The sequence below is a fragment of the Rhinopithecus roxellana genome, chromosome 5 (genome assembly GCF_007565055.1).
Source record: "Rhinopithecus roxellana isolate Shanxi Qingling chromosome 5, ASM756505v1, whole genome shotgun sequence".
In the NCBI taxonomy this organism is placed as follows: Eukaryota; Metazoa; Chordata; class Mammalia; order Primates; family Cercopithecidae; genus Rhinopithecus; species Rhinopithecus roxellana.
In genome coordinates this window covers 95,276,192-95,299,430 of record NC_044553.1, presented here as the reverse complement: position 1 = coordinate 95,299,430, position 23,239 = coordinate 95,276,192, and the positions used below count along the sequence as shown (strand labels likewise).

The following is a 23,239-nucleotide window of genomic DNA, read 5'->3' as shown; positions in this document are numbered from 1 at the left end:
GAAAACTTTAAGGAAGGAAACCAGTTGGTAGTCCCAAATTCCTTTACCCAATAAAAAGAGACTTACATACCCGAAGGCTTCTGAGAAGAAGAGAAGTTAATCTGGAAACTAGTTCTAGGTCTTTTTTTTTTTTTTTTTTTTTTTCTTTTTGAGACGGAGTCTTGCTCTGTCACCCAAGCTGGAGTGAAATGGCACGATCTCGGCTGACTGCAACCTCTCCTTCCCAAGTTTCAGTGATTCTCCTACCTCAACCTCCCAAGTAGGTGGGACTACAGGGATGCACGACCACGCCTGGCTAATTTTTGTGTTTTTAGCAGAGACGTCATTTCACCATGTTGGCCAGGCCAGTCTTGAACTCCTGACTTCAAGTGATCCACCTGCCTCGGCCTCCCAGAGTGCTGGGATTACAGGCATGAGATACCGCACCTGGCCAAGGAACTAGTTCTGAACACATAATTTCAATCAACTTTGCCTTGCAGAAAGCCCTATTTTCCCACATTCTTTTAATAAAATTATCAAGTTTCCTAACATAGTGTTAACAAAACATTAACATACTTAAAAAATTAAAACCTGAGCATCCTGTGAATTGCCCATATAATTTTGTGTATTGTTTTCTTGTTTGAAGACATTTTCTTCAAAATTTTTTTGTTAATTTTTCTTTGACCTAGTTATTTAATACAAAACACACACATAAGAAAGAAAAAGAAAAACTTCTGGTAACCATCTAAAGACATTTTTCCTTTCTTTGATCCATACCTTCTGTGGAATTGGAAATTTTCTACAGTCTTTCTGTGAATCAACAGTAGTGAAGGGCGGTGTGGTAGACTGGACTTTATTATGATTCTGAGGTTTGAAGTCTGAGACTTCAGAAATTGTATCCTTTAAATTAAGTGATGTCTGTTTGCTCTGCTTTGGTGATTGATTAACTACTGGATTAGAATGCACTTTGGAATGCAGAGAAGATCCAGAAGGCACTGAATTTAAACAACAGTCCCGTTGTTTGTTCTTCTTAACAATGCTTGGGTTAACTGCAATATTAGATTCTCTTTTATCATTTACATTGTTCTCCTCCTCACTTGAATCATCTGGTAAAATAATTCTGGATAATTTCTTTTTTGAATGTGCACAGTTTTGTTCCATCATTTGTTTTAGCATTACTGCACGTCGGGTTTTATACTTTTTACTGCTACTTGCAAAGCAATCATCAGTTATTAAGTTAAAATCAACACAAACTTCTTCTTCACTTGATTGGCCTTTGCAAGACTCCTCCTCATCAACACAAAAACTATCCTCTAAATAGGTTTCATCTTGTTCAGGAATCTACAATAAAAACAAAAGAATATTTTACATTTATTTCAGACAATTAACAGGTATTTAAAACATACTTCGAAGCACATGAAATCTGCATTCATATTTGTTTAATTTACTTTATTAATTCAGCCACTTACTCAACTTAACATATACCAAGTACATTCTTTGTGGAGGAAAATGAGTTTGAGAATAAAGGAAAAGAATGATTTACCATCTAGAAATTTAAGGTTTAGTAACAACAGGTAGAAAGTAAACAATAATAATAGATGATAAATGCTATATAACAAGCACAGTGGACACAGCAGCTCAAGGAAGCCTGCCTGTCTCTGTAGACTCCACCTCTGGGGACAGCACACAGCTGAAGATCAACAGGGGAAGCAGCGGGGGCCGGTGCAGACGCGAACGACTGTCTGACAGCTTTGGGGAGAGCCGTGGATCTCCCAACGCGGAGGTTGAGATCTGAGAACGGACAGACTGCCGGCTCAGGTGGGTCCCTGACCCCTGAGTAGCCTAGCTGGGAGACATCCCCCACTAGGGGCAGTCTGACACCCCACACCTCACAGGGTGGAGTACACCCCTGAGAGGAAACTTCCAAAGGAAGAATCAGACAGGTACACTCGCTGTTCAGCAATATTCTATCTTCGGCAACCTCTGCTGCTGATACCCAGGCAAACAGGGTCTGGAGTGGACCTCAAGCAATCTCCAACAGACCAACAGACAGTCCTTCTGACTGTCAGAAGGAAAACTATCAAACAGGAAGGACACCTATACCAAAACCCCATCAGTATGTCACCACCATCAAAGACCAGAGACAGATAAAACCACAAAGATGGGGAAGAAGCAGGGCAGAAAAGCTGGAAATTCAAAAAATAAGAGCGCATCTCCCCCTGCAAAGGAGCGCAGCCCATCGCCAGCAACGGATCGAAGCTGGTCAGAGAATGACTTTGATGAGATGAGAGAAGAAGGCTTCAGTCCATCAAATTTCTCAGAGCTAAAGGAGGAATTACGTACCCAGCGCAAAGAAACTAAAAATCTTGAAAAAAGAGTGGAAGAATTGACAGCTAGACTAATTAATGCAGAGAAGATCATAAACGAAATGACAGAGATGAAAACCATGACACGAGAAATACGTGACAAATGCACAAGCTTCAGTAACCGACTCGATCAACTGGAAGGAAGAGTATCAGCGATTGAAGATCAAATGAATGAAATGAAGCGAGAAGAGAAACCAAAAGAAAAAAGAAGAAAAAGAAATGAACAAAGCCTGCAAGAAGTATGGGATTACGTAAAAAGACCAAATCTACGTCTGATTGGGGTGCCTGAAAGTGAGGGGGAAAATGGAACCAAGTTGGAAAACACTCTTCAGGATATCATCCAGGAGAACTTCCCCAACCTAGTAGGGCAGGTCAACATTCAAATTCAGGAAATACAGAGAACGCCACAAAGATACTCCTCCAGAAGAGCAACTCCAAGACACATAATTGCCAGATTCACCAAAGTTGAAATGAAGGAAAAAATCTTAAGGGCAGCCAGAGAGAAAGGTCGGGTTACCCACAAAGGGAAGCCCATCAGACTAACAGCAGATCTCTCGGCAGAAACTCTACAAGCCAGAAGAGAGTGGGGGCCAATATTCAACGTTCTTAAAGAAAAGAATTTTAAACCCAGAATTTCATATCCAGCCAAACTAAGTTTCATAAGTGAAGGAGAAATAAAATCCTTTACAGAGAAGCAAATGCTTAGAGATTTTGTCACCACCAGGCCTGCCTTACAAGAGACCCTGAAGGAAGCCCTAAACATGGAAAGGAACAACCGGTACCAGCCATTGCAAAAACATGCCAAAATGTAAAGACCATTGAGGCTAGGAAGAAACTGCATCAACTAACGAGCAAAATAACCAGTTAATATCATAATGGCAGGATCAAGTTCACACATAACAATATTAACCTTAAATGTAAATGGACTAAATGCTCCAATTAAAAGACACAGACTGGCAAACTGGATAAAGAGTCAAGACCCATCAGTCTGCTGTATTCAGGAGACCCATCTCACATGCAGAGACATACATAAGCTCAAAATAAAGGGATGGAGGAAGATCTACCAACCAAATGGAGAACAAAAAAAAGCAGGGGTTGCAATCCTAGTCTCTGATAAAACAGACTTTAAACCATCAAAGATCAAAAGAGACAAAGAAGGCCATTACATAATGGTAAAGGGATCAATTCAACAGGAAGAGCTAACTCTCCTAAATATATATGCACCCAATACAGGAGCACCCAGATTCATAAAGCAAGTCCTTAGAGACTTACAAAGAGACTTAGACTCCCATACAATAATAATGGGAGACTTCAACACTCCACTGTCAATAGTAGACAGATCAACGAGACAGAAAGTTAACAAGGATATCCAGGAATTGAACTCATCTCTGCAACAAGCGGACCTAATAGACATCTATAGAACTCTCCACCCCAAATCAACAGAATATACATTCTTCTCAGCACCACATCGCACTTATTCCAAAATTGACCACATAACTGGAAGCAAAGCACTCCTCAGCAAATGTAAAAGAACAGAAATTATAACAAACTCTCTCAGACCACAGTGCAATCAAACTAGAACTCAGGACTAAGAAACTCAATCAAAACCACTCAACTACATGGAAACTGAACAACCTGCTCCTGAATGACTACTGGGTACATAACGAAATGAAAGCAGAAATAAAGATGTTCTTTGAAACCAATGGGAACAAAGATACAACATACCAGAATCTCTGGGACACATTTAAAGCAGTGTGTAGAGGGAAATTTATAGCACTAAATGCCCACAAGAGAAAGCAGGAAAGATCTAAAATTGACACCCTAACATCACAATTAAAAGAACTAGAGAGGCAAGAGCAAACACATTCAAAAGCTAGCAGAAGGCAAGAAATGACTAAGATCAGAGCAGAACTGAAGGAGATAGAGACACAAAAAACCCTCCAAAAAATCAATGATTCCAGGAGTTGGTTTTTTGAAAAGATCAACAAAATTGACAGACCGCTAGCAAGGCTAATAAAGAAGAAAAGAGAGAGGAATCAAATAGACGCAATAAAAAATGATAAAGAGGATTTCACCACCGACCCCACAGAAATACAAACTACCATCAGACAAAACTATAAACACCTCTACGCAAATCAACTAGAAAATCTAGAAGAAATGGATAATTTCCTGGACACTTACACTCTCCCAAGACTAAACCAGGAAGAAGTTGAATCCCTGAATAGACCAATAGCAGGCTCTGAAATTGAGGCAACAATTAATAGCCTACCCACCAAAAAAAGTCCAGGACCAGATGGATTCACAGCTGAATTCTACCAGAGGTACAAGGAGGAGCTGGTACCATTCCTTCTGAAACTATTCCAATCAATAGAAAAAGAGGGAATCCTCCCTAACTCATTTTATGAGGCCAACATCATCCTGATACCAAAGCCTGGCAGAGATACAACAAAAAAAGAGAATTTTAGACCAATATCCCTGATGAACATCGATGCAAAAATCCTCAATAAAATACTGGCAAACCGGATTCAGCAGCACATCAAAAAGCTTATCCACCATGATCAAGTGGCTTCATCCCTGGGATGCAAGGCTGGTTCAACATTCGCAAATCAATAAATGTAATCCAGCATATAAACAGAACCAAAGACAAGAACCACATGATTATCTCAATAGATGCAGAAAAGGCTTTTTGACAAAATTCAACAGCCCTTCATGCTAAAAACGCTCAATAAATTCGGTATTGATGGAACGTACCTCAAAATAATAAGAGCTATTTATGACAAACCCACAGCTAATATCATACTGAATGGGCAAAAACTGGAAAAATTCCCTTTGAAAACTGGCACAAGACAGGGATGCCCTCTCTCACCACTCCTATTCAACATAGTGTTGGAAGTTCTGGCTAGGGCAATCAGGCAAGAGAAAGAAATCAAGGGTATCCAGTTAGGAAAAGAAGAAGTCAAATTGTCCCTGTTTGCAGATGACATGATTGTATATTTAGAAAACCCCATCGTCTCCTTAAGCTGATAAGCAACTTCAGCAAAGTCTCAGGATACAAAATTAATGTGCAAAAATCACAAGCATTCTTATACACCAGTAACAGACAAGCAGAGAGCCAAATCAGGAATGAACTTCCATTCACAATTGCTTCAAAGAGAATAAAATACCTAGGAATCCAGCTTACAAGGGATGTCAAGGACCTCTTCAAGGAGAACTACAAACCACTGCTCAGTGAAATCAAAGAGGACACAAACAAATGGAAGAACATACCATGCTCATGGATAGGAAGAATCAATATCGTGAAAATGGCCATACTGCCCAAGGTTATTTATAGATTCAATGCCATCCCCATCAAGCTACCAATGAGTTTCTTCACAGAATTGGAAAAAACTGCTTTAAAGTTCATATGGAACCAAAAAAGAGCCCGCATTGCCAAGACAATCCTAAGTCAAAAGGACAAAGCTGGAGGCGTCATGCTACCTGACTTCAAACTATACTACAAGGCTACAGTAACCAAAACAGCATGGTACTGGTACCAAAACAGAGATATAGACCAATGCAACAGAACAGAGTCCTCAGAAATAATACCACACATCTACAGCCATCTGATCTTTGACAAACCTGAGAGAAACAAGAAATGGGGAAAGGATTCCCTATTTAATAAATGGTGCTGGGAAAATTGGCTAGCCATAAGTAGAAAGCTGAAACTGGATCCTTTCCTTACCCCTTATACGAAGATTAATTCAAGATGGATTAGAGACTTAAATGTTAGACCTAATACCATAAAAACCCTAGAAGAAAACCTAGGTAGTACCATTCAGGACATAGGCATGGGCAAGGACTTCATGTCTAAAACACCAAAAGCAACGGCAGCAAAAGCAAAAATTGACAAATGGGATCTAATTAAACTAAAGAGCTTTTGCACAGCAAAAGAAACTACCATCAGAGTGAACAGGCAACCTACAGAATGGGAGAAAATTTTTGCAACCTACTCATCTGACAAAGGGCTAATATCCAGAATCTACAAAGAACTCAAACAAATATACAAGAAAAAAACAAACAACCCCATCAAAAAGTGGGCAAAGGATATGAACAGATATTTCTCAAAAGAAGACATTCATACAGCCAACAGACACATGAAAAAATGCTCATCATCACTTGCCATCAGAGAAATGCAAATCAAAACCACAATGAGATACCATCTCACACCAGTTAGAACGGCAATCATTAAGAAGTCAGGAAACAACAAGTGTTGGAGAGGATGTGGAGAAATAGGAACACTTTTACACTGTTGGTGGGATTGTAAACTAGTTCAACCATTATGGAAAACAGTATGGCAATTCCTCAAGGATCTAGAACTAGATGTACCATATGACCCAGCCATCCCACTACTGGGTATATACCCAAAGGATTATAAATTATTCTACTACAAAGACACATGCACACGTATGTTTATCGCGGCACTATTCACAATAGCAAAGACTTGGAATCAACCCAAATGTCCATCTGTGACAGACTGGATTAAGAAAATGTGGCACATATACACCATGGAATACTATGCAGCCATAAAAAAGGATGAGTTTGCGTCCTCATCCTGGAAACCATCATTCTTAGCAAACTATCACAAGAACAGAAAACCAAACACCGCATGTTCTCAGTCATAGGTGGGAACTGAACAATGAGATCACCTGGACTCGGGAAGGGGAACATCACACACTGGGGCCTATCATGGGGAGGGGGGAGGAGGGAGGGATTGCATTGGGGAGTTATACATGATATAAATGATGAATTGATGGGTGCTGACGAGTTGATGGGTGCAGCACACCAACATGGCGTTAAGTATACATATGTAACAAACCTGCACGTTATGCACATGTACCCTAGAACTTAAAGTATAATTAAAAAAATAAAAAAAATAAAAAAATAAGCACAGTGGAAGTACAGAGAGTACACATTACCAAGCTGAACATGGCAATTTATAAACAAACACGACTAATATGAAAATGTTATCCATAAATGATATAACCTATAATTTCAGAATATAACTTTTTTTTTTTTTTTTTGAGGCGGAGTCTCGCTCTGTCGCCCGGACTGGAGTGCAGTGGCCGGATCTCAGCTCACTGCAATCTCCGCCTCCCGGGTTTACGCCATTCTCCTGCCTCAGCCTCCCGAGTAGCTGGGACTACAGGCGCCCGCCACCTCGCCCTGCTAGTTTTTGTATTTTTAGTAGAGACGGGGTTTCACCGTGTTAGCCAGGATGGGCTCGATCTCCTGACCTCGTGATCCGCCCGTCTCGGCCTCCCAAAGTGCTGGGATTACAGGCTTGAGCCACCGCACCCGGCAGAATATAACATTTTTATGAAAAAAAAAATTCATCAACCAAGGACAAAAAAGGGATCTTTTTTATTTTTTGAAATGGGGTTTCACTCTTGTCGTGCAGGCTGGATGGAGTGCAATGGTGCAATCTTGGCTCATTGCAACCTCTGCCTCCTGGGTTCAAGCTATACTCCTGCCTTAGCCTCCCAAGTAGCTGGGATTACAGGCATGTGCCACCATCCTGCCTAATTTTTGTCTTATTAGTAGAGATGGGATTTCACCATGTTGGCCAGGCTGGTCTTGAACTCCTGACCTCAGGTGATCTACCAGCACTGGCCTCCCAAAGTGCTGGGATTACAGGCGTGAGCCACCCTACCCGGCCAAAAAGGGATCTTGAGAATTCATTTAGTCAAGCTTCCTGACTTTGGGCAGAAATTATCTCAAATAGCTCTGACAGCCCAGTTTTAGAAACAAAATGGAGGCTTCATTAACAGGAACATATTTCAACATCACCATCCAGAAATTCTCCATTATATTTCTATAGTTCATACCTGTGAGAAAATGTTTATGTTTTTATGTGTCTTATGAATCATTTTGTACTTATTGTTCATCATTGGACTACGCAAAGATTTCATGTAAACAGCTCTCATTTCAGCATCTGTGTAAAGATAAGAATTTAAGATAAAGTAGCAAAATTATTTAAATGAAAACCAGTAAGTATTTAACTTCAATCTATTTCAAATTTACTTGATTCAAACCTTGTGCAAATATTTTACACAAAGACAATAAATATTAAAAGATATCTATAAACAATTATTCAAAAATATTAAGTTAGGAGTTCAGCCTTTGAAATCAGATCATCTAGTTGAATGATCATGGACAACTTAAGTTCCCTGCTTTAGCTATCTCTCTGAAAATGAGGATTGAAACAGAGACTTTTGTTTCAAAACAAAGGTATACAAAGACCTTAAAAATGTACCAGATTTACAGAAGTTTCATAAAAACATAAGAAATCTAGCCAGAAAAGAAAATATGTACTAAAAACATTAAAACCCACAGCCAATAAAAAGTATGTTTAATAATTTTCAGTTAAGGAAAACCTGGGAAACACCTTGGTTTTTTTTTATGCCTAGCATTTTTAAAAGTTCTAATATAATGAAGGGTACTTGAGACATGACACATAAAAACAAAAGACAATGTGAATTTCGAGGTACTTAAAAAAAAAGCTTTGAAACTATACATAGTTCAAACATACTGTGTCTGCAATGGAATTTCAAATTTCTATAATCGCCATCTAAACTGCTTCATCTGCAGCCTTCCCAATAATATAACAGCAACTATGTCCTTGTTGCTCAAGCTTACTGACTCCTCCTTTTTTTCTGATCCATCGGAAAATCCTGTCAGCTTTACGTATCCAGAATTCAATCTTTCTCACTCTCCTCAGTGCTACTATCTTGGTAGAAGCCACTACCATTCCTTGGTTGGAGGACCTCAACAGTCTCCTAACTGGTCTCAGTCTACCTCTGTTCCCCATAGGTCATTCTCAACATAGAAGCTACAGAGATTCTACTAAATTATGTCAGATTATGATCTGGCTGCTATTTATCTGATCTTCCTACTACCTTCCCTTTTCCCTCATTCCAGTCAAAACACTGTTCCTTCAACAGGCCAAGCACACTACCAACTCAGGGCCTTTGCACTGGCTGTTGTCTTTGTATCAACATTCTTCCACTGGATTTATATTGTAAATCCTGCAAAAGCCACTTCTGTTAATGAACATCAAGGGCATAAAACCTTATCCTGCAAATTATATCAGCATTAAGGACAGTACTGAGAACACTGTCTTTCAACACTTTTTTCTTAAAAGTCACGAACTTTGAGAAACTGTCACTTCAAATAATATCAGAGACTGCAAAAGCAGAATAAATGATGAGATCTGTGAAAGATTAGAATACTGAAGAGATATAATCAGAATATTTCTCACTTCTTTTACAGTCAATCTAAACCATCTCCTCTAAATGTATTGTGTGTAAGACCTGTTCAAGCATTGGATGAACACACCGTTTTCTGAAAGTAAACTGCCTTTACTTGGCAAATTTAATAAATTTAGCTTTGTATTTCAGTTGGTCTTAACAATCTACATCACTAAATCTCTCTTCTTCTAGTCTCTGATGATGTCACCTTCTCAATGAAGCCTATTCCTAATTGCTTTACTTAAAATCACAGCTAGGCTGAGTGCAGTGGCTCACAGCTATTGACCCAGTACTTTGGGAGGCCAAGATTAGAAGACTGCTTGAGGCCTGAAGTTGGAGACCAACCTGAGCAACACAGTGAGATTACATCTCTACAAAAGGCCAAAAAAATTAACTGGTCATGGTGGCACATGCCTGTAGTCCGACAGGAGGCTAAAGCAGGAGAATCTCCTGAGTCTAGGAGTTCAAGGCTGCAGTGAACTATGACTGCGCCACTGCACCCTATTCTGGGCAACAGAGTAAGACTCTGTCTCTAAAAAAATAAAATTAAAAAATAATAAAATGGCAACTTGTCTGTTATTTATACCCCCAACCTCAGTCACTCCAAATTTTTCTCATCTTGTCCAACTTTTTTATTTTTCTGTAATTTTTTATCTTACAATAAACTAAATAATTTAGTTAGCATATATATTGTCTCTTTCCCTTTGAATGTAGGCTTCATAAGAAGAATTTTTTTGTCTATTTTGTTCATTCATATATGGTTCCTAAACGCCTTACGTAGTACTAGGCATGTAGCAGGCACTAAACACGTGTGAAATGAACATTTCACACTTCAGCAACCCAGATCAATCTGAAGAGAAATATTCAAATCAGCAGAAGCCTATAAACAACCAGTTTAAAATAAAGCAAGTATTACAGAATTTGAATGAAAATGACCAAATAAATATTTTGCACATACCACATTTAATTACCTTTAAGGTCTAGTTTCATTAAAAACTGATTAAAATATTTAAATATAAGCACATACAAACACTGAAAAAAATCTGAAGGATCATTATAACATTTACCATTTATAGCCTGTGAAAGTTGAGTTTCATCATTTAAAAAGTCAAGTAATGAGGAATCTTCTTCATTTTCTGACTCATCATTTTCATCTGATGAAACATATTCTGCATCTTCTTCAGAAAGTTCTGCTTCATCATCTAAAAACTTCCTAGCTACATGCTAAGACAAATTAGAAAACATAAAGATATCATTGAGAAAATAATTTTCTTTCTTGATTGGAAATGATTCTGGAAAACTGATTTCTTATCAATGCTTTTAAGATTAATAAAATAATAAAAACAGAAAATTTCTAGGCCCAGTGTGGTGGCACACGCCTGTAATCCCAGCACTATGGGAGGCCGAAGCAGGTGGATCACCCGAGGTCAGGAGTTCGAGGCCAGCCTGACTAACATGGTGAAACCCCATCTTTACTAAATACAAAAAAAAAAAATTGGCCAGGCGTAGTGGTGCATGCCTATAATCCCAGCTACTCGGGAGGCTGAGGCAGGAGAATCACTTGAACCTGGGAGGCGGAGGTGGCAGTGAGCTGAGATGGCACCACTGCACTCCAGCCTGTGGCAGTAAGAGAGAAGCTCTGTCTAAAAAAGAAAATTCCAAGAAGAAATGATAAAGTTACAAATCTATTTAAAAATTCTGATAATTCTGTCATAAGTAAAATAAAGTAAAAGTTGGCATATTTGCTTGATCTTTTTTTTTTTTTTTTTTTTTTTGAGACAGTCTCACTTTGTTGCCCAGGCTGGAGTGCAGTGGCACAATCTTGGCTCACTGCAACCTCCGCCTCCTGGTTCAAGAGATTCTCCTGCCTCAGCCTCCCGAGTGGCTCGGATGACAGGCACATGCCATCATGCCCAGCTAACTTTTGTATTTTTAGTAGAGACAGGGTTTCCCCAGGTTGGCCAGGCTGGTCTCAGACTCCTGACCTCAGGTGATCCACCTGCCTCAGCCTCCCAAAGTGGTGTGATTACAGGCATCAGCCACCCTGCCCAGCCTGCTTGATGTTTCCTAATAAACATAAAATTTCTTGAGTCTTCCAGCTCTTTCAAGAAAATTACTGCACCACGAAAGAATTTAATCAGGAAGGAAAGGTACTGAGAACATTTTCCAAGCATTTGAAAATTGGATAGAAATAAGAAAAACACTATACTGATAATAAAAGCAAGTATCTTAAAACTCAAATTTCTAGGCCGGGCGCAGTGGCTCAAGCCTGTAATCTCAGCACTTTGGAAGGTTGAGACGGGCGGATCACGAGGTCAGGAGATCGAGACCATCCTGGCTAACACAGTGAAACCCCGTCTCTACTAAAAAAAATACAAAAAACTAGCCAGGCGAGGTGGCGGCGCCTGTAGTCCCAGCTACTCGGGAGGCTGAGGCAGGAGAATGGCGTGAACCCGGGAGGCGGAGCTTGCAGTGAGCTGAGATCCGGCCACTGCACTCCAGCCTGGGCGACAGAGCGAGACTCCGTCTCAAAGAAAAAAAAAACAAAAAAAAACTCAAATTTCTAATTCTATATTTTCTTCAATTTGAAACAGAAATTCTCAATACACTTGAGTTTTTGGTATTCATTCAAAGTAACACAACACTGAAAGATAAAGCATCAAGACACAAAGAAAAACAAAAAAAAACTATACGTTGAATTTAATTCCAGTAAAAAAAACTAAATGGGTGTCAAAATACTTAAATTTTTTTTCTATAAAGAGAATGTATAGAGAAATCTACATTGATGTAAAACCAATTATCTTTACTGATAAAATACATACATATTTAAAGAAACGAAAAAAAAAGATTACCTTTAAGTGACTCTGTCTCTTTCGGACTCTGATGCCTCTTCTGGCATTCCTGTTACAAACCCTGAAGTCTTCTAATTGTGAACATGGTTTGGAAAAATTCTCACTCTCATCACTAGATGATAATTCTGACTATAATAATTCAACAAAATTCTTGTGTAAGAAAAAAAAAAATTTCTTCCTAGACAAGTAAAATCGCTCTCACAACTCAGAGCCATGTTATAAATACATAATAATTATGTTATAAATACTTAAGAATGTAAAAGTAAATAACCTAGGTAATATGAAATACTAAATTAGGTGATAAGTAATACTAGTATAGGTATTCATCCAGTATAGTATTACATCAAACATATTTGATGAAAACATACTTTTAGTTTTTATTTTTATTTTTTCTGCAAACACTATGGTGACTTAGCAAACTGATACTTTTAGTTTAACAGTATTTTTTTCAGAAGATGTTCAAGGGCTTCACAAAGAACAAGCCTATACATTTGGCCATCAGAATCAGTCCAAATATAGGAATCCTTTGAAACCAAGAAACCAATAAAACAATAACAAGTTTTGACTATGAGGCCTATCACCATATCTCTTATAGGATAATGTAAAACCAGTCAAAAGAATGAAAAGTTTATCAAAATCAATTCAATTAACAGGAATAAATTTAGTTCAAAACAAATTGATCATCAGCATTATCAATATTTTAAATCATTTCTGATAAGTCAATCAGATATTCTAGTTAAGGTAGCAAGTTGTTTTTCTAGTGAAGTCTTATATGAGTACACAAAGTTAATACAGATTGGCTGTATTTTTAATTACATATGGTCCCCAACTTACAATGGTTCAAGTTATGATTTTTCGACCTCTCCATAGTGCAAAAGTGATATGCATGCAGTAGAAACCAAATTTCAAGTGCCTATACAAACATTCTGTTCTTCACTTTCAGTACAGTATTAATAAATTACATGAAATACTCCACATTTTATTATAAAATATACTTTGTGTTAGATGATTTTGACCAAACATAAGTGTTTTGAACACGTTTAAGGTAGGCTAGGCTAAGCTATGATATTCAGTAGATTAGGTGTATTAAATGCATTTTCAACATACAATGTTTTCAATTTATGATGTGTGTATCAGGATCCAACTCTATTGTAAGTTGAGGAGCAACTGTAATTTTACACAAATTATCCTAGACCGTATTTGAGAATTAAAACATGAGTTGCTAATCTCAAAATTTAGCTATCAGCTATAACTGGTGAGTATCATTAACCTGAAGACCTGCCCATCTACTCAAACTTCAGATTCAGTCATCAATGCCTGCCAGACACTGTGACTTTACTATCCCACAGGAACTTCAAACTCAAACCTGTTCAACACTTAACTTAACATCTCTTTCTTGTTTAGCCTAAATCTGTGACACACTTGCCAAAAAGCCAAAAACCAGAGTCATCCTGGATTCCTTCCTTTCCTTCTTTCAAACTCATTCAGTAATCAAATGAAAGAATAAGCACTTCTAACACTTGACCTTGATTTTTCTCCAATTTTACTTCTTGAAACTCTTTTGTCTTTACAATCTAATAACATAGAGATGTCATTTCTCACCTTTGCGTCTTCCTTTAAGCTGTTATTCTGTAAACAATGCCTTCTCTTCTCCCTTCTTTGGCCTCATTGCCAAATACAGTTTAAGGTTTAACTAAGGTTAAACCTTAGTTCAAGAAGCTTGCCAGAACTTCCAAGATCGAGGTTAAGGACTTAACTATTCTTATCACTCAACTTTAAAAATTATACTGAAATTATGTTTACTTCTCTATCTCTCCTATTGGGTAACTTATGACAGTATTAGGATATATTCTTTAGAGTTTCTCCAGCATCTTACACAGTAGACACATAGTAGGTATTTAATGAATGCTTGCCAAATTGCTCAAGTGTACTGACAAAAATAGGATGGTTTTTAAAGAGTCTAAAATTACTTAATATTTTTATTTATTGTGCTTAGGAAAGTTTACAGTGAATACATCTTTGAAAATTAGCAGAAGCTAGAAATTCCAATCACATATAATAGAAGGTCAACTTTTCTACTAAGGATTAAAATACCTATATTTATCTACACATACATTTTTCGCAAAATTTTTATTCCAAAGGAATTTGGATTATTAAACATTATCTGTTATTTACTTACTCTGTTTACAGGAAATCTGCGCTTTTTGACAGCATGAAGTGGAGAATCAACTTCACTATTTTTCTGATCCTAAAGTAAGTAAATAAAGTAAAAGGTAACAAAAGTCTCAGCAGAAGCCCAAGGTATAGAAGGAAAATAGCCTTTGATATGATTATACTATTGTGATTGCTGAATGACTCACCTCAGGAGAGTTTAAAACATTTCCTTTTGCTTTTTTAACTTTTCTTCGGAAAATCTCATCATCTTCACTTTCATTACTTGTTAATAATTGTCCATCTATAATATATTTTTTAAAATAATGAAGGGTTAATAGATTTAGGTTCACTCAATCATAACAATCTATTTTATTGGTGGCTACATTAAGAATTATTTCAGGCAATCTCAACATTTACTCACTTTCAAAAAAATATGGTCTTTGAGAACTTTGAACAAAAATCTAAATAAGAGACAAAAAAATTAAAATGCCAGTGAAGAAAATAAGACAATGTCTTTTGCTAATAAACACATATTTGAATGAAGTTCAATTTTATAAATTAACTGAAATGAGGCCAGAAAAACACAAAAATGTAATTTCATTAGTCACTGGTTCTATTAATAGAATTTATCTCTAAAATCTACTGCAGTCTTTCTGCCTTTTGTGTCTTATTCTCTTTCTACTTGAAAGTTAAAGCATAAGGCCGGGCGCGGTGGCTCAAGCCTGTAATCCCAGCACTTTGGGAGGCCGAGACGGGCGGATCACGAGGTCAGGAGATCGAGACCATCCTGGCTAATACGGTGAAACCCCGTCTCTACTAAAAAATACAAAAAACTAGCCGGGCGACGAGGCGGGCGCCTGTAGTCCCAGCTACTCAGGAGGCTGAGACAGGAGAATGGCGTGAACCCGGGAGGCGGAGCTTGCGGTGAGCTGAGATCCGGCCACTGCACTCCAGCCTGGGTGGCAGAGCAAGACTCCGTCTCAAAAAAAAAAAAAAAAAAAAAAAAAGAAAGTTAAAGCATAAAAATGCAAGCTACAAAACAACACATTAAAAGATTCTTTGGCCGGGCGCGGTGGCTCACGCCTGTAATCCCAGCACTTTGGGAGGCCGAGACGGGCGGATCACAAGGTCAGGAGATCGAGACCATGGGGAAACCCCGTCTCTACTAAAAATACAAAAAATTAGCTGGGCGCGGTGGCAGGCGCCTGTAGTCCCAGCTACTCAGGAGGCTGAGGCAGGAGAATGGCGTGAACCCGGGAGGCGGAGCTTGCAGTGAGCCGAGATCGCGCCACTGCACTCCAGTCTGGGCGACAGAGCAAGACTCCGTCTCAAAAAAAAAAAAAAAAAAAAAAAAAAAAACAAAAGATTCTTTGTTATATATGTGTTTTCCATATGTATTTGTATGTATGAAATAAAAATTGGTAAGATACAATACAAAATGTTGTAACTAGAACTGTGTGGGCCAGACTTAGTGACTTGCTTCTAAAAAAAGGATATAATGAAAATGAAGGTGTATGACTTATGAGTTTAGGTCATAAAAGGTATTGTGGCTTCATTTTTGCTTTCTCTCTTGCATCACTTGCACTGGGAGAAGTCAGATGCTATGTTCTATGACCATTCCAGGCCAGGAGTGGTGGCTCATGCTTGTAATCCCAGCACTTTGGGAGGCCAAGGAGGCAGACCACTTGAGCCCAGGAGTTTGAGACCAGCCTGAGCAACATGATAGAACCCTGTCTCTACAAAAAATATAATAATTGGCTGGGTGTGGTGGCACGTGCCTATAGTTCCAGTGGCTGAGGGAGGACTGCTTGAGCCCAAGAGACGGAGGTGGCAGTGAGTCGTGACTGCACCACTATAATCTAGCCTGAGTGACAGAGCAAGACCCTGTCTGGGGCGGGCGGGGGGGAAACCCACTTATCAAACTGCCCTACGAGGAGGTCCACATGGCAAGAAACCAAGGTCTCCTACTAACAGCAGTATGACTGAGCCATCTTAAAAGCAGATCCTCCAAAGCTGTTCAAGCTTTCAGATAACTGCAGCCCCGGCCAATGTCTTGACTATTACCTCATGAAATATCCTAAGCCAGAACCACTCAGCTAAACCACACTTAAACTCCTGTTGTATAGAAACCTTGAGGTAACAAGGGGTTATTTTATATCAAGTTTTGCAGGTAGCTTGCTATGCGGCAATAGATAAATAATACAGATTTTGGTACGTGGAAATAGGGAGTTGCCATAACAAAAACCTAAACTGGGAAAGTCGCTTTGGAACTAGATAGCGGGTAGATGCTGAAAGAACATTGAGAGTTTTAGTGAAGGAAGACTTGAAGAGCCTCAAAGAAATTGTAGGAAAGTTAGTTGGCCACTGAGGAAATGGTGGGTGAGGGCTTAAAGAAAAGTAGGAAAAACCTTAAATCCTTTAATGTAGTACCAGAAAATTTGGCATCATTGCAGTTAGCACGAAAAGGAAAAAATGGGCCAGGTGCAGTGGCTCACACCTGTAATCCCAGCACTTTGGGAGGACGAGGCAGGCAGATCACATGATCAGGAGTCTGAGACCAGCTTGGCCAATATGGTGAAACCCCATCTCTACTAATAATACAAAAATTAGTCAGGTGTGGTGGCAGGCAACTGTAGACCCAGCTACTTGAGAGGCTGAGGCAAGAGAATTGCTTGAACCTGGGAGGCAGAGTTTGCGGTAAGCCGAGATCGTGCCATTGCACTCCAGCCTGGGCGACAGAGTGAGACTGTCTCAAAAAAAAAAAAAAAAAAAAAAAGGAAAAATGTACCTAATCTATGAGAGGTAATCTAGCTAAGACTTCCAGACAAAATGTTGCTTTTTGCTATAAGAGCAAAATGCAAAAAGAAAGACATAAGGACAAACATAATTAGAATTTGTTGATTGTGAAAACTCCCAGCCTCTCCTGATGGCAAACAATGCTAAAATTAAGAAATTTTTAGCCGGGGGCGGTGGCTCAAGCCTGTAATCCCAGCACTTTGGGAAGCCGAGGCGGGCAGATCACGAGGTCAGGAGATCGAGACCATCGTGGCTAACACGGTGAAACCCTGTCTCTACTAAAAAACACAAAAAAACTAGCCAGGCGAGGTGGCAGGCACCTGTAGTCCCAGCTACTCGGGAGGCTGAGGCAGGAGAATATTGCATAAACCTGGGAGGCGGAGCTTGCAGTGAGCTGAGATCCGGCCACTGCTCTCCAGCCTGGGCGACAGAGTGAGACTCCGTTTCCAGAAAGAAAAAAAAAAAAAAAGAAATTTTCTAGGCAAAGAACAAACCCAAAGGACAGCCAGGAATATATCATGAAGCTGAGGGTGTAGTTTAAATCCTTTGTTAAGACCTCCTTAAAAATCAAAGATTGCCGGGCGTGGTGGCTCATGCCTGTAATCCCAGCACTTTGGGAGGCCGAGGAGGGCAGATCGCGAGGTTAGGAGGTCGAGACCATCTTGGCTAACATGGTGAAACCCCGTCTCTAATTTAAAAATACAAAAAATTAGCCAGGCACGGTGGCAGGCGCCCGTAGTCCCAGCTACTCAGGAGGCTGAGGCAGGAGAATGGCGTGAACCCGGGAGGTGGAGCTTGCAGTGAGCTGAGATCGCACCACCACACTCCAGTCTGGGTGACAGAGCGAGACTCTGTCTCAAAAAAAAAAAAAAAAAAAAAAAAAAATCAAAGATTGTGCCTTACAGTACCATTTAGTCAGAGAGTAAGGATTTCATTTTTTATTTATTTATTTATTTATTTATAGATAGAGTCTTACTTTGTTGCCCAGGCTGGAGTGCAGTGGCGCGATCTCGGCTCACTGGAACCTCTGCCTCCCAGGTTCAAGCGATCCTCCTGCCTTAGCCTCCTGAGTAGCTGGGACTACAGGAATGCGCCACGATGCCTGGCTAATTTTTGTCTTTTTAGTAGAGACGAAGTGTCATCATGTTGGCCAGGCTGGTCTCAAACTCCTGACCTCAGGTGATTCACCCGCCTCGGCCTTCCAAAGTGCTGGGATTACAGGCATGAGTCACTGCACCAGGCCCATTAAGGATTTTAAAGAAGCTCCTCACAGATCCTCTCAAACAACAGGCCTTCTAAGAAGTTTATTTTATTTTACTGATTATTTCAGGCCACTGAGTTTTTTGGGGGTACTTTGTTAAACAGCAATAGATAACAAATACAAAACTACTCAGTAAATTTCTCCTCATATTCTGTTACTAAAACATCTACCCAGACAGACAAACTTGAGTGATTTCCTTTTTGCAGATGAGCAATATATAAATCAACTAGTTTTTCTTTTTTCATTACCTTCTAAGAAAGCCAAAGTTAAATGCAGGACTCGGCTACAGTAACCAACTCATTCTAGGAAGCTTTCCTTTTCAGTGCTTTCATGATGTTTTAATCAACTACCTTTTTCATATATAATACAGAAAAATGAGCTTAAATTCTCTCTTTGAAATAAGTAGAATAAAAAATAACTAAATGTTCTCTAATAAATAATTTCCTGATTTGTATTTGTATTTGTAATTATTTTGCCCACGATTTGTAGTTAAGTACAATCCTAGAAAAAATGTTTTTCTGCAAATCTGACACAAAACCAGAAAAATTATCTCACTCATTAACATGGACTTCAATAGAGGTATTAAAGCAAATATTGAAGGCTCAGAGGCATCATATACTTTGTAAAAATATATATGTCATGGCACAACCCCAGACTATATAGAATAGTCAGGTTTTGAAAATTAAACATATTTCCAGAACTTACTTCCAACATGCTTTCATCTTAAATAGAACATTCACGAACCATGTCCTCCATGCTAACGAGAATAATGTAAGGAAAAGATTTACAGAGGAAACTTTCCTTTTATCCTACAGCTACTTTTTATTCAGCTTTTAACATAAGGAGTAAAATTCATAAATGACTTGATATAATAACCTGTAGAGTTGTATTATACAGCAGGACTTCATATCAAACATCTATCGCTATATCTTCTAGTTTTCCTGTAAGTGTAATGGTTAGATTACAGAAACCCAGAGATTTCTCTGTTTTTTTGTGGTCTGGTCTTAATCATCTGAATACAGTTTTTATTTCTCAAATATTTTGCTACATAAAACTATTACTTCAAACTATCTCTCAAAATCATACTTTCCTTCGCTTTCATCATTTTATAATACCTAAATTATGTCTTTAGTATCTTCAACATACCAAAAGCATAAATACTCCCAAGGAACCAAAATGAAAATCTACACTATATATAAAACCTTGGCCAGGCGCAGTGGCTCACACCTGTAATCCCAGCACTTTGGGAGGGTGAGGCGGGTAGATCACCTGAGGTCAGGAGTTCTGGATCAGCTTGTCCAACATGGTGAAACCCTGTCTCTATTAAAAATACAAAACTTAGCCGGGCATGATGGTGGGTGCCTATAATCCCAGCTACTTGGGAGGCTGACGCAGGAAAATCACTTGAACCTGGGAGGCGGAGGTTGCAGTAAGCCGAGACCACACCATGCACTCCAGCCTGGGCAACAAGAGCAAAACTCCATCTCAAAAAAAAAAAAAAAAAATTTCCAATATAATCAAACTCAAAATTTCATCATCCTCTGAACCTCCTAAACAGTCACTCTCTTATTATTCATTTGGTAGTTATTTCCACATTTTACTGGCATCTTTTCAAATACATATAAATATGTCACATAATTATGTTTTACAACCAAGACATAGCCAGATCTTACACATCTTTGTGTATTTCATAATGTCTAGCAAGAATAACCTTTTCCATACCATGCATGCCGTAAGTATACGTAAACAAAATAAATCTAATATCAGTAATATCACCTTAAGAAAAATATAACACAACAATTATCTAATTCAATATTTATATTGTACCATGTACTAAAAAATTACATTTGGAAAAATTACCAAAGTATTTCTAGAGTAATTATTCTAGAAAGAGTTATAGACTTTATAAAGATGGAATCTTACCTTCAACAGAATGACAGGATTTATGCAGACACATTTGACCACTGCTTTTAGACTTTTCTAGAGAAAATTCTGAATAATCAAAAGTTGAATTCAATGCTTCTTTGAATCTTTGTAGATTTATTTTTCCCTTATTAGAATCTGGTGTCTGAAGTCTTTCCTTTCTTATCTTAGAAAATGAGTTCAATGTGTTTGATTCAGAGAGTGGTGTACTCATAACTTTTTCTTGCATTGGTAAAGAAAACTGAGAATAACCAGGAGATAATAATTCTTTATTTTTTGCTGCACTCAGTGGTAACTGTACACAATTTGGATTCTGCATATCTTCATTTGATGGGATAATAACAGTTCCGCTAGTAAAATTTTTGCTATGATCTCTTGGTATTAGTGCTTGATTTGAAACATAATTTGCATCATTTATCTCCTTAATTTCCAAATACCTTCCATCTAGATCATCCAGAGGTCTATTGCTATCTGATGTATGTTCCAACATTTCATCATCAGAATCTGGACTACAGAATCCTAAATCAAAGGTAACAGAAAATAAATCCATAGAGCCATCAAAAATATCCTCATGATTCTTCATTTTTTCTTCCTGTACACTTCTCAGATCATCATGAGATTTAAAACTATTATCATCACGGGTGATTTGATCTTGGGGTTCAGAATTATTGTCCAACAAAAGTTCATCAGAAATCAAGAACTGAGAGACCAGAGGCATTTCACTAATAGCAGTTTTGTCTGACACATGTAAAGATTTGCTTTTACTGTTCAAGGGTGCAAGACTCACATCATCAAATTCTGTATTAACATCTTCAAATAATAGTAAACTTTCATCTTGATCAGTGGACAATACTGGGAGGTCACTGTTATCAACATCATGATTGTTCTCTCCAACTAAATTCTGTGCAGGGCCTCTGTGTATTTGAACACGATTGTTAGGTACTAAATTTTCATTTTGATTATGTTTATATACATCACAGTCACAGAGGCTTGGCTCATCAGAAATATTATCATTAGGTATATCATAAAGGCAACTTTTTTCAGACGGATAATTTATACATTTAAGTGAATTCAATTCTAAATTCTGTTGAGAATTCACAGCTGAATGTGACATCAAACAGGTGCATTTATCACTTTGTAAATGCTCTGCACAGGGTAAGAAAAGCAAATTCTCAAGTGCAGTACCCTTAGCAACTTCATATTCCAAGTTTGAGAGTCCACTGAGAGGCGGAGGAGAATGAGATAAAAATCTCTCTACATTAGCTAGTACCTCTTTTGTCAATGAGTGACAATTATAAAATTGATCGTCTGTTCCAACAATATAAAGCTCTTCTTCGAATGGAAGAAATAAGTTAGATGAAACAGATTTTTCATCACTGAAACTGTTATAACCAGAATCTAAAACATTTCCAGCAAATGAACTAGCGGATTTGTTTGTAAACTGACACTCAGTTAATAATACACATGGCTCTTTAATAACATTTTCATTAATAGTACATGTGGCAGCAACTTCATCTGTATCTGATGTCCTTTTATCATTTGGTAGGTCTTCTTGAAAAATATTTTCAACAGTAGAATTTCTGTCAGTATCTAAAGAATCTATAATCCCGTGATTATTTTCTTTTTTAAGCTGACCTTTTTTTATTTCTTTAGACACTTTTTTCTTTAAAGAAACAATTTTAGTAGGTTTGATATGAGTTTGTTTAAAAATTTCAGCACATTCTTCATCAGATTCTATCACTGAGGACGAACTGCTCTGATTTATGTTCTTTAAAAATGACGATTTATTGTGAGTGATAAAGGTGTCATTGGCAAGATTATTAGATTCATTCCTGGGAGCAATAAATGTTGAGCTAACATCTTCCATTTGTAAATAAGATTCAACTTCCAATTTATAGCTGCATTCTCCCTATAAATAAGGAAAATTTAAAAAGCCACAGGAAAACAAAACAAAACAAAACAGAAACCCAAATCTAAGAGAGGAGTTTCACTCTGTATTAAAATATTTCATTATTACATTGTTCCAATGATATTCTTTTATACCTTAAAATTTATTCTGATAAATCAAAATTATAAAGTACACTACTGTGAAACTATCAAGTTATCATTAATCAGTTAACTTTTTTGTATCCCCAGTATTTAATACCCAAAAGACCCTTGATAACTATTTGTAGGAAGAACAAATTGAATGAATACGTAAGAATATAGTGAGTTTTGCATTTCTAACATTTAATTGAATTATTCTAATTTCCTAAAAAGATATTTTAAAAATATATATTAATAAAAACCATATACATTTGTTAAATTTACTCTTTCAATGACAGTAAACTAAGAATAGCTTTTAGAATGCCCAACATAGTAGTACCTGTATGTTTACTAGGTTCTATCCTGGAATATACTTCTGTTTGTAACAAAGTTCCTAATCAAGAATTTGTATAGTGAATTTCTAAGCCTTACTTATGTCTAAGTTATAAGCTAAAACTACAATCTCCACCATCCCTCCTTTCCCCCAAGAATGCTACTTTAATCAGGATTCCTCTATTACTTATAGGTTTAAGCAGTTAACTCTCTGCCTTTTTTTTTTTTTTTTTTTTTAAGACAAAGTCTCGCTCTGTCGCCCAG

The 23,239-nt window shown here is 37.9% G+C and overlaps 1 protein-coding gene across 4 annotated transcripts in view; it reads right to left on the bottom strand.

The window, feature by feature from the left end:
• Positions 1-23,239, bottom strand: part of FANCM (FA complementation group M) — a 93,933-nt gene that overhangs the window by 23,827 nt on the left and 46,867 nt on the right. For all 4 annotated transcript variants that reach the window (XR_004057232.1, XR_004057234.1, XR_004057233.1 and 1 more), the window contains 7 exons: positions 20,618-22,526; positions 14,844-14,938; positions 14,663-14,731; positions 12,484-12,612; positions 10,699-10,855; positions 8,210-8,316; positions 757-1,320 (listed from right to left, as the gene is read on the bottom strand). Coding sequence is in view for 1 of the 4 variants with exons in the window: in XM_010389295.2 (XP_010387597.2) it covers positions 757-1,320; positions 8,210-8,316; positions 10,699-10,855; positions 12,484-12,612; positions 14,663-14,731; positions 14,844-14,938; positions 20,618-22,526 (3,030 nt within the window). In the remaining 3 variants the exon portion in view is untranslated. The remainder of the gene's footprint in view (positions 1-756; positions 1,321-8,209; positions 8,317-10,698; positions 10,856-12,483; positions 12,613-14,662; positions 14,732-14,843; positions 14,939-20,617; positions 22,527-23,239) is intronic.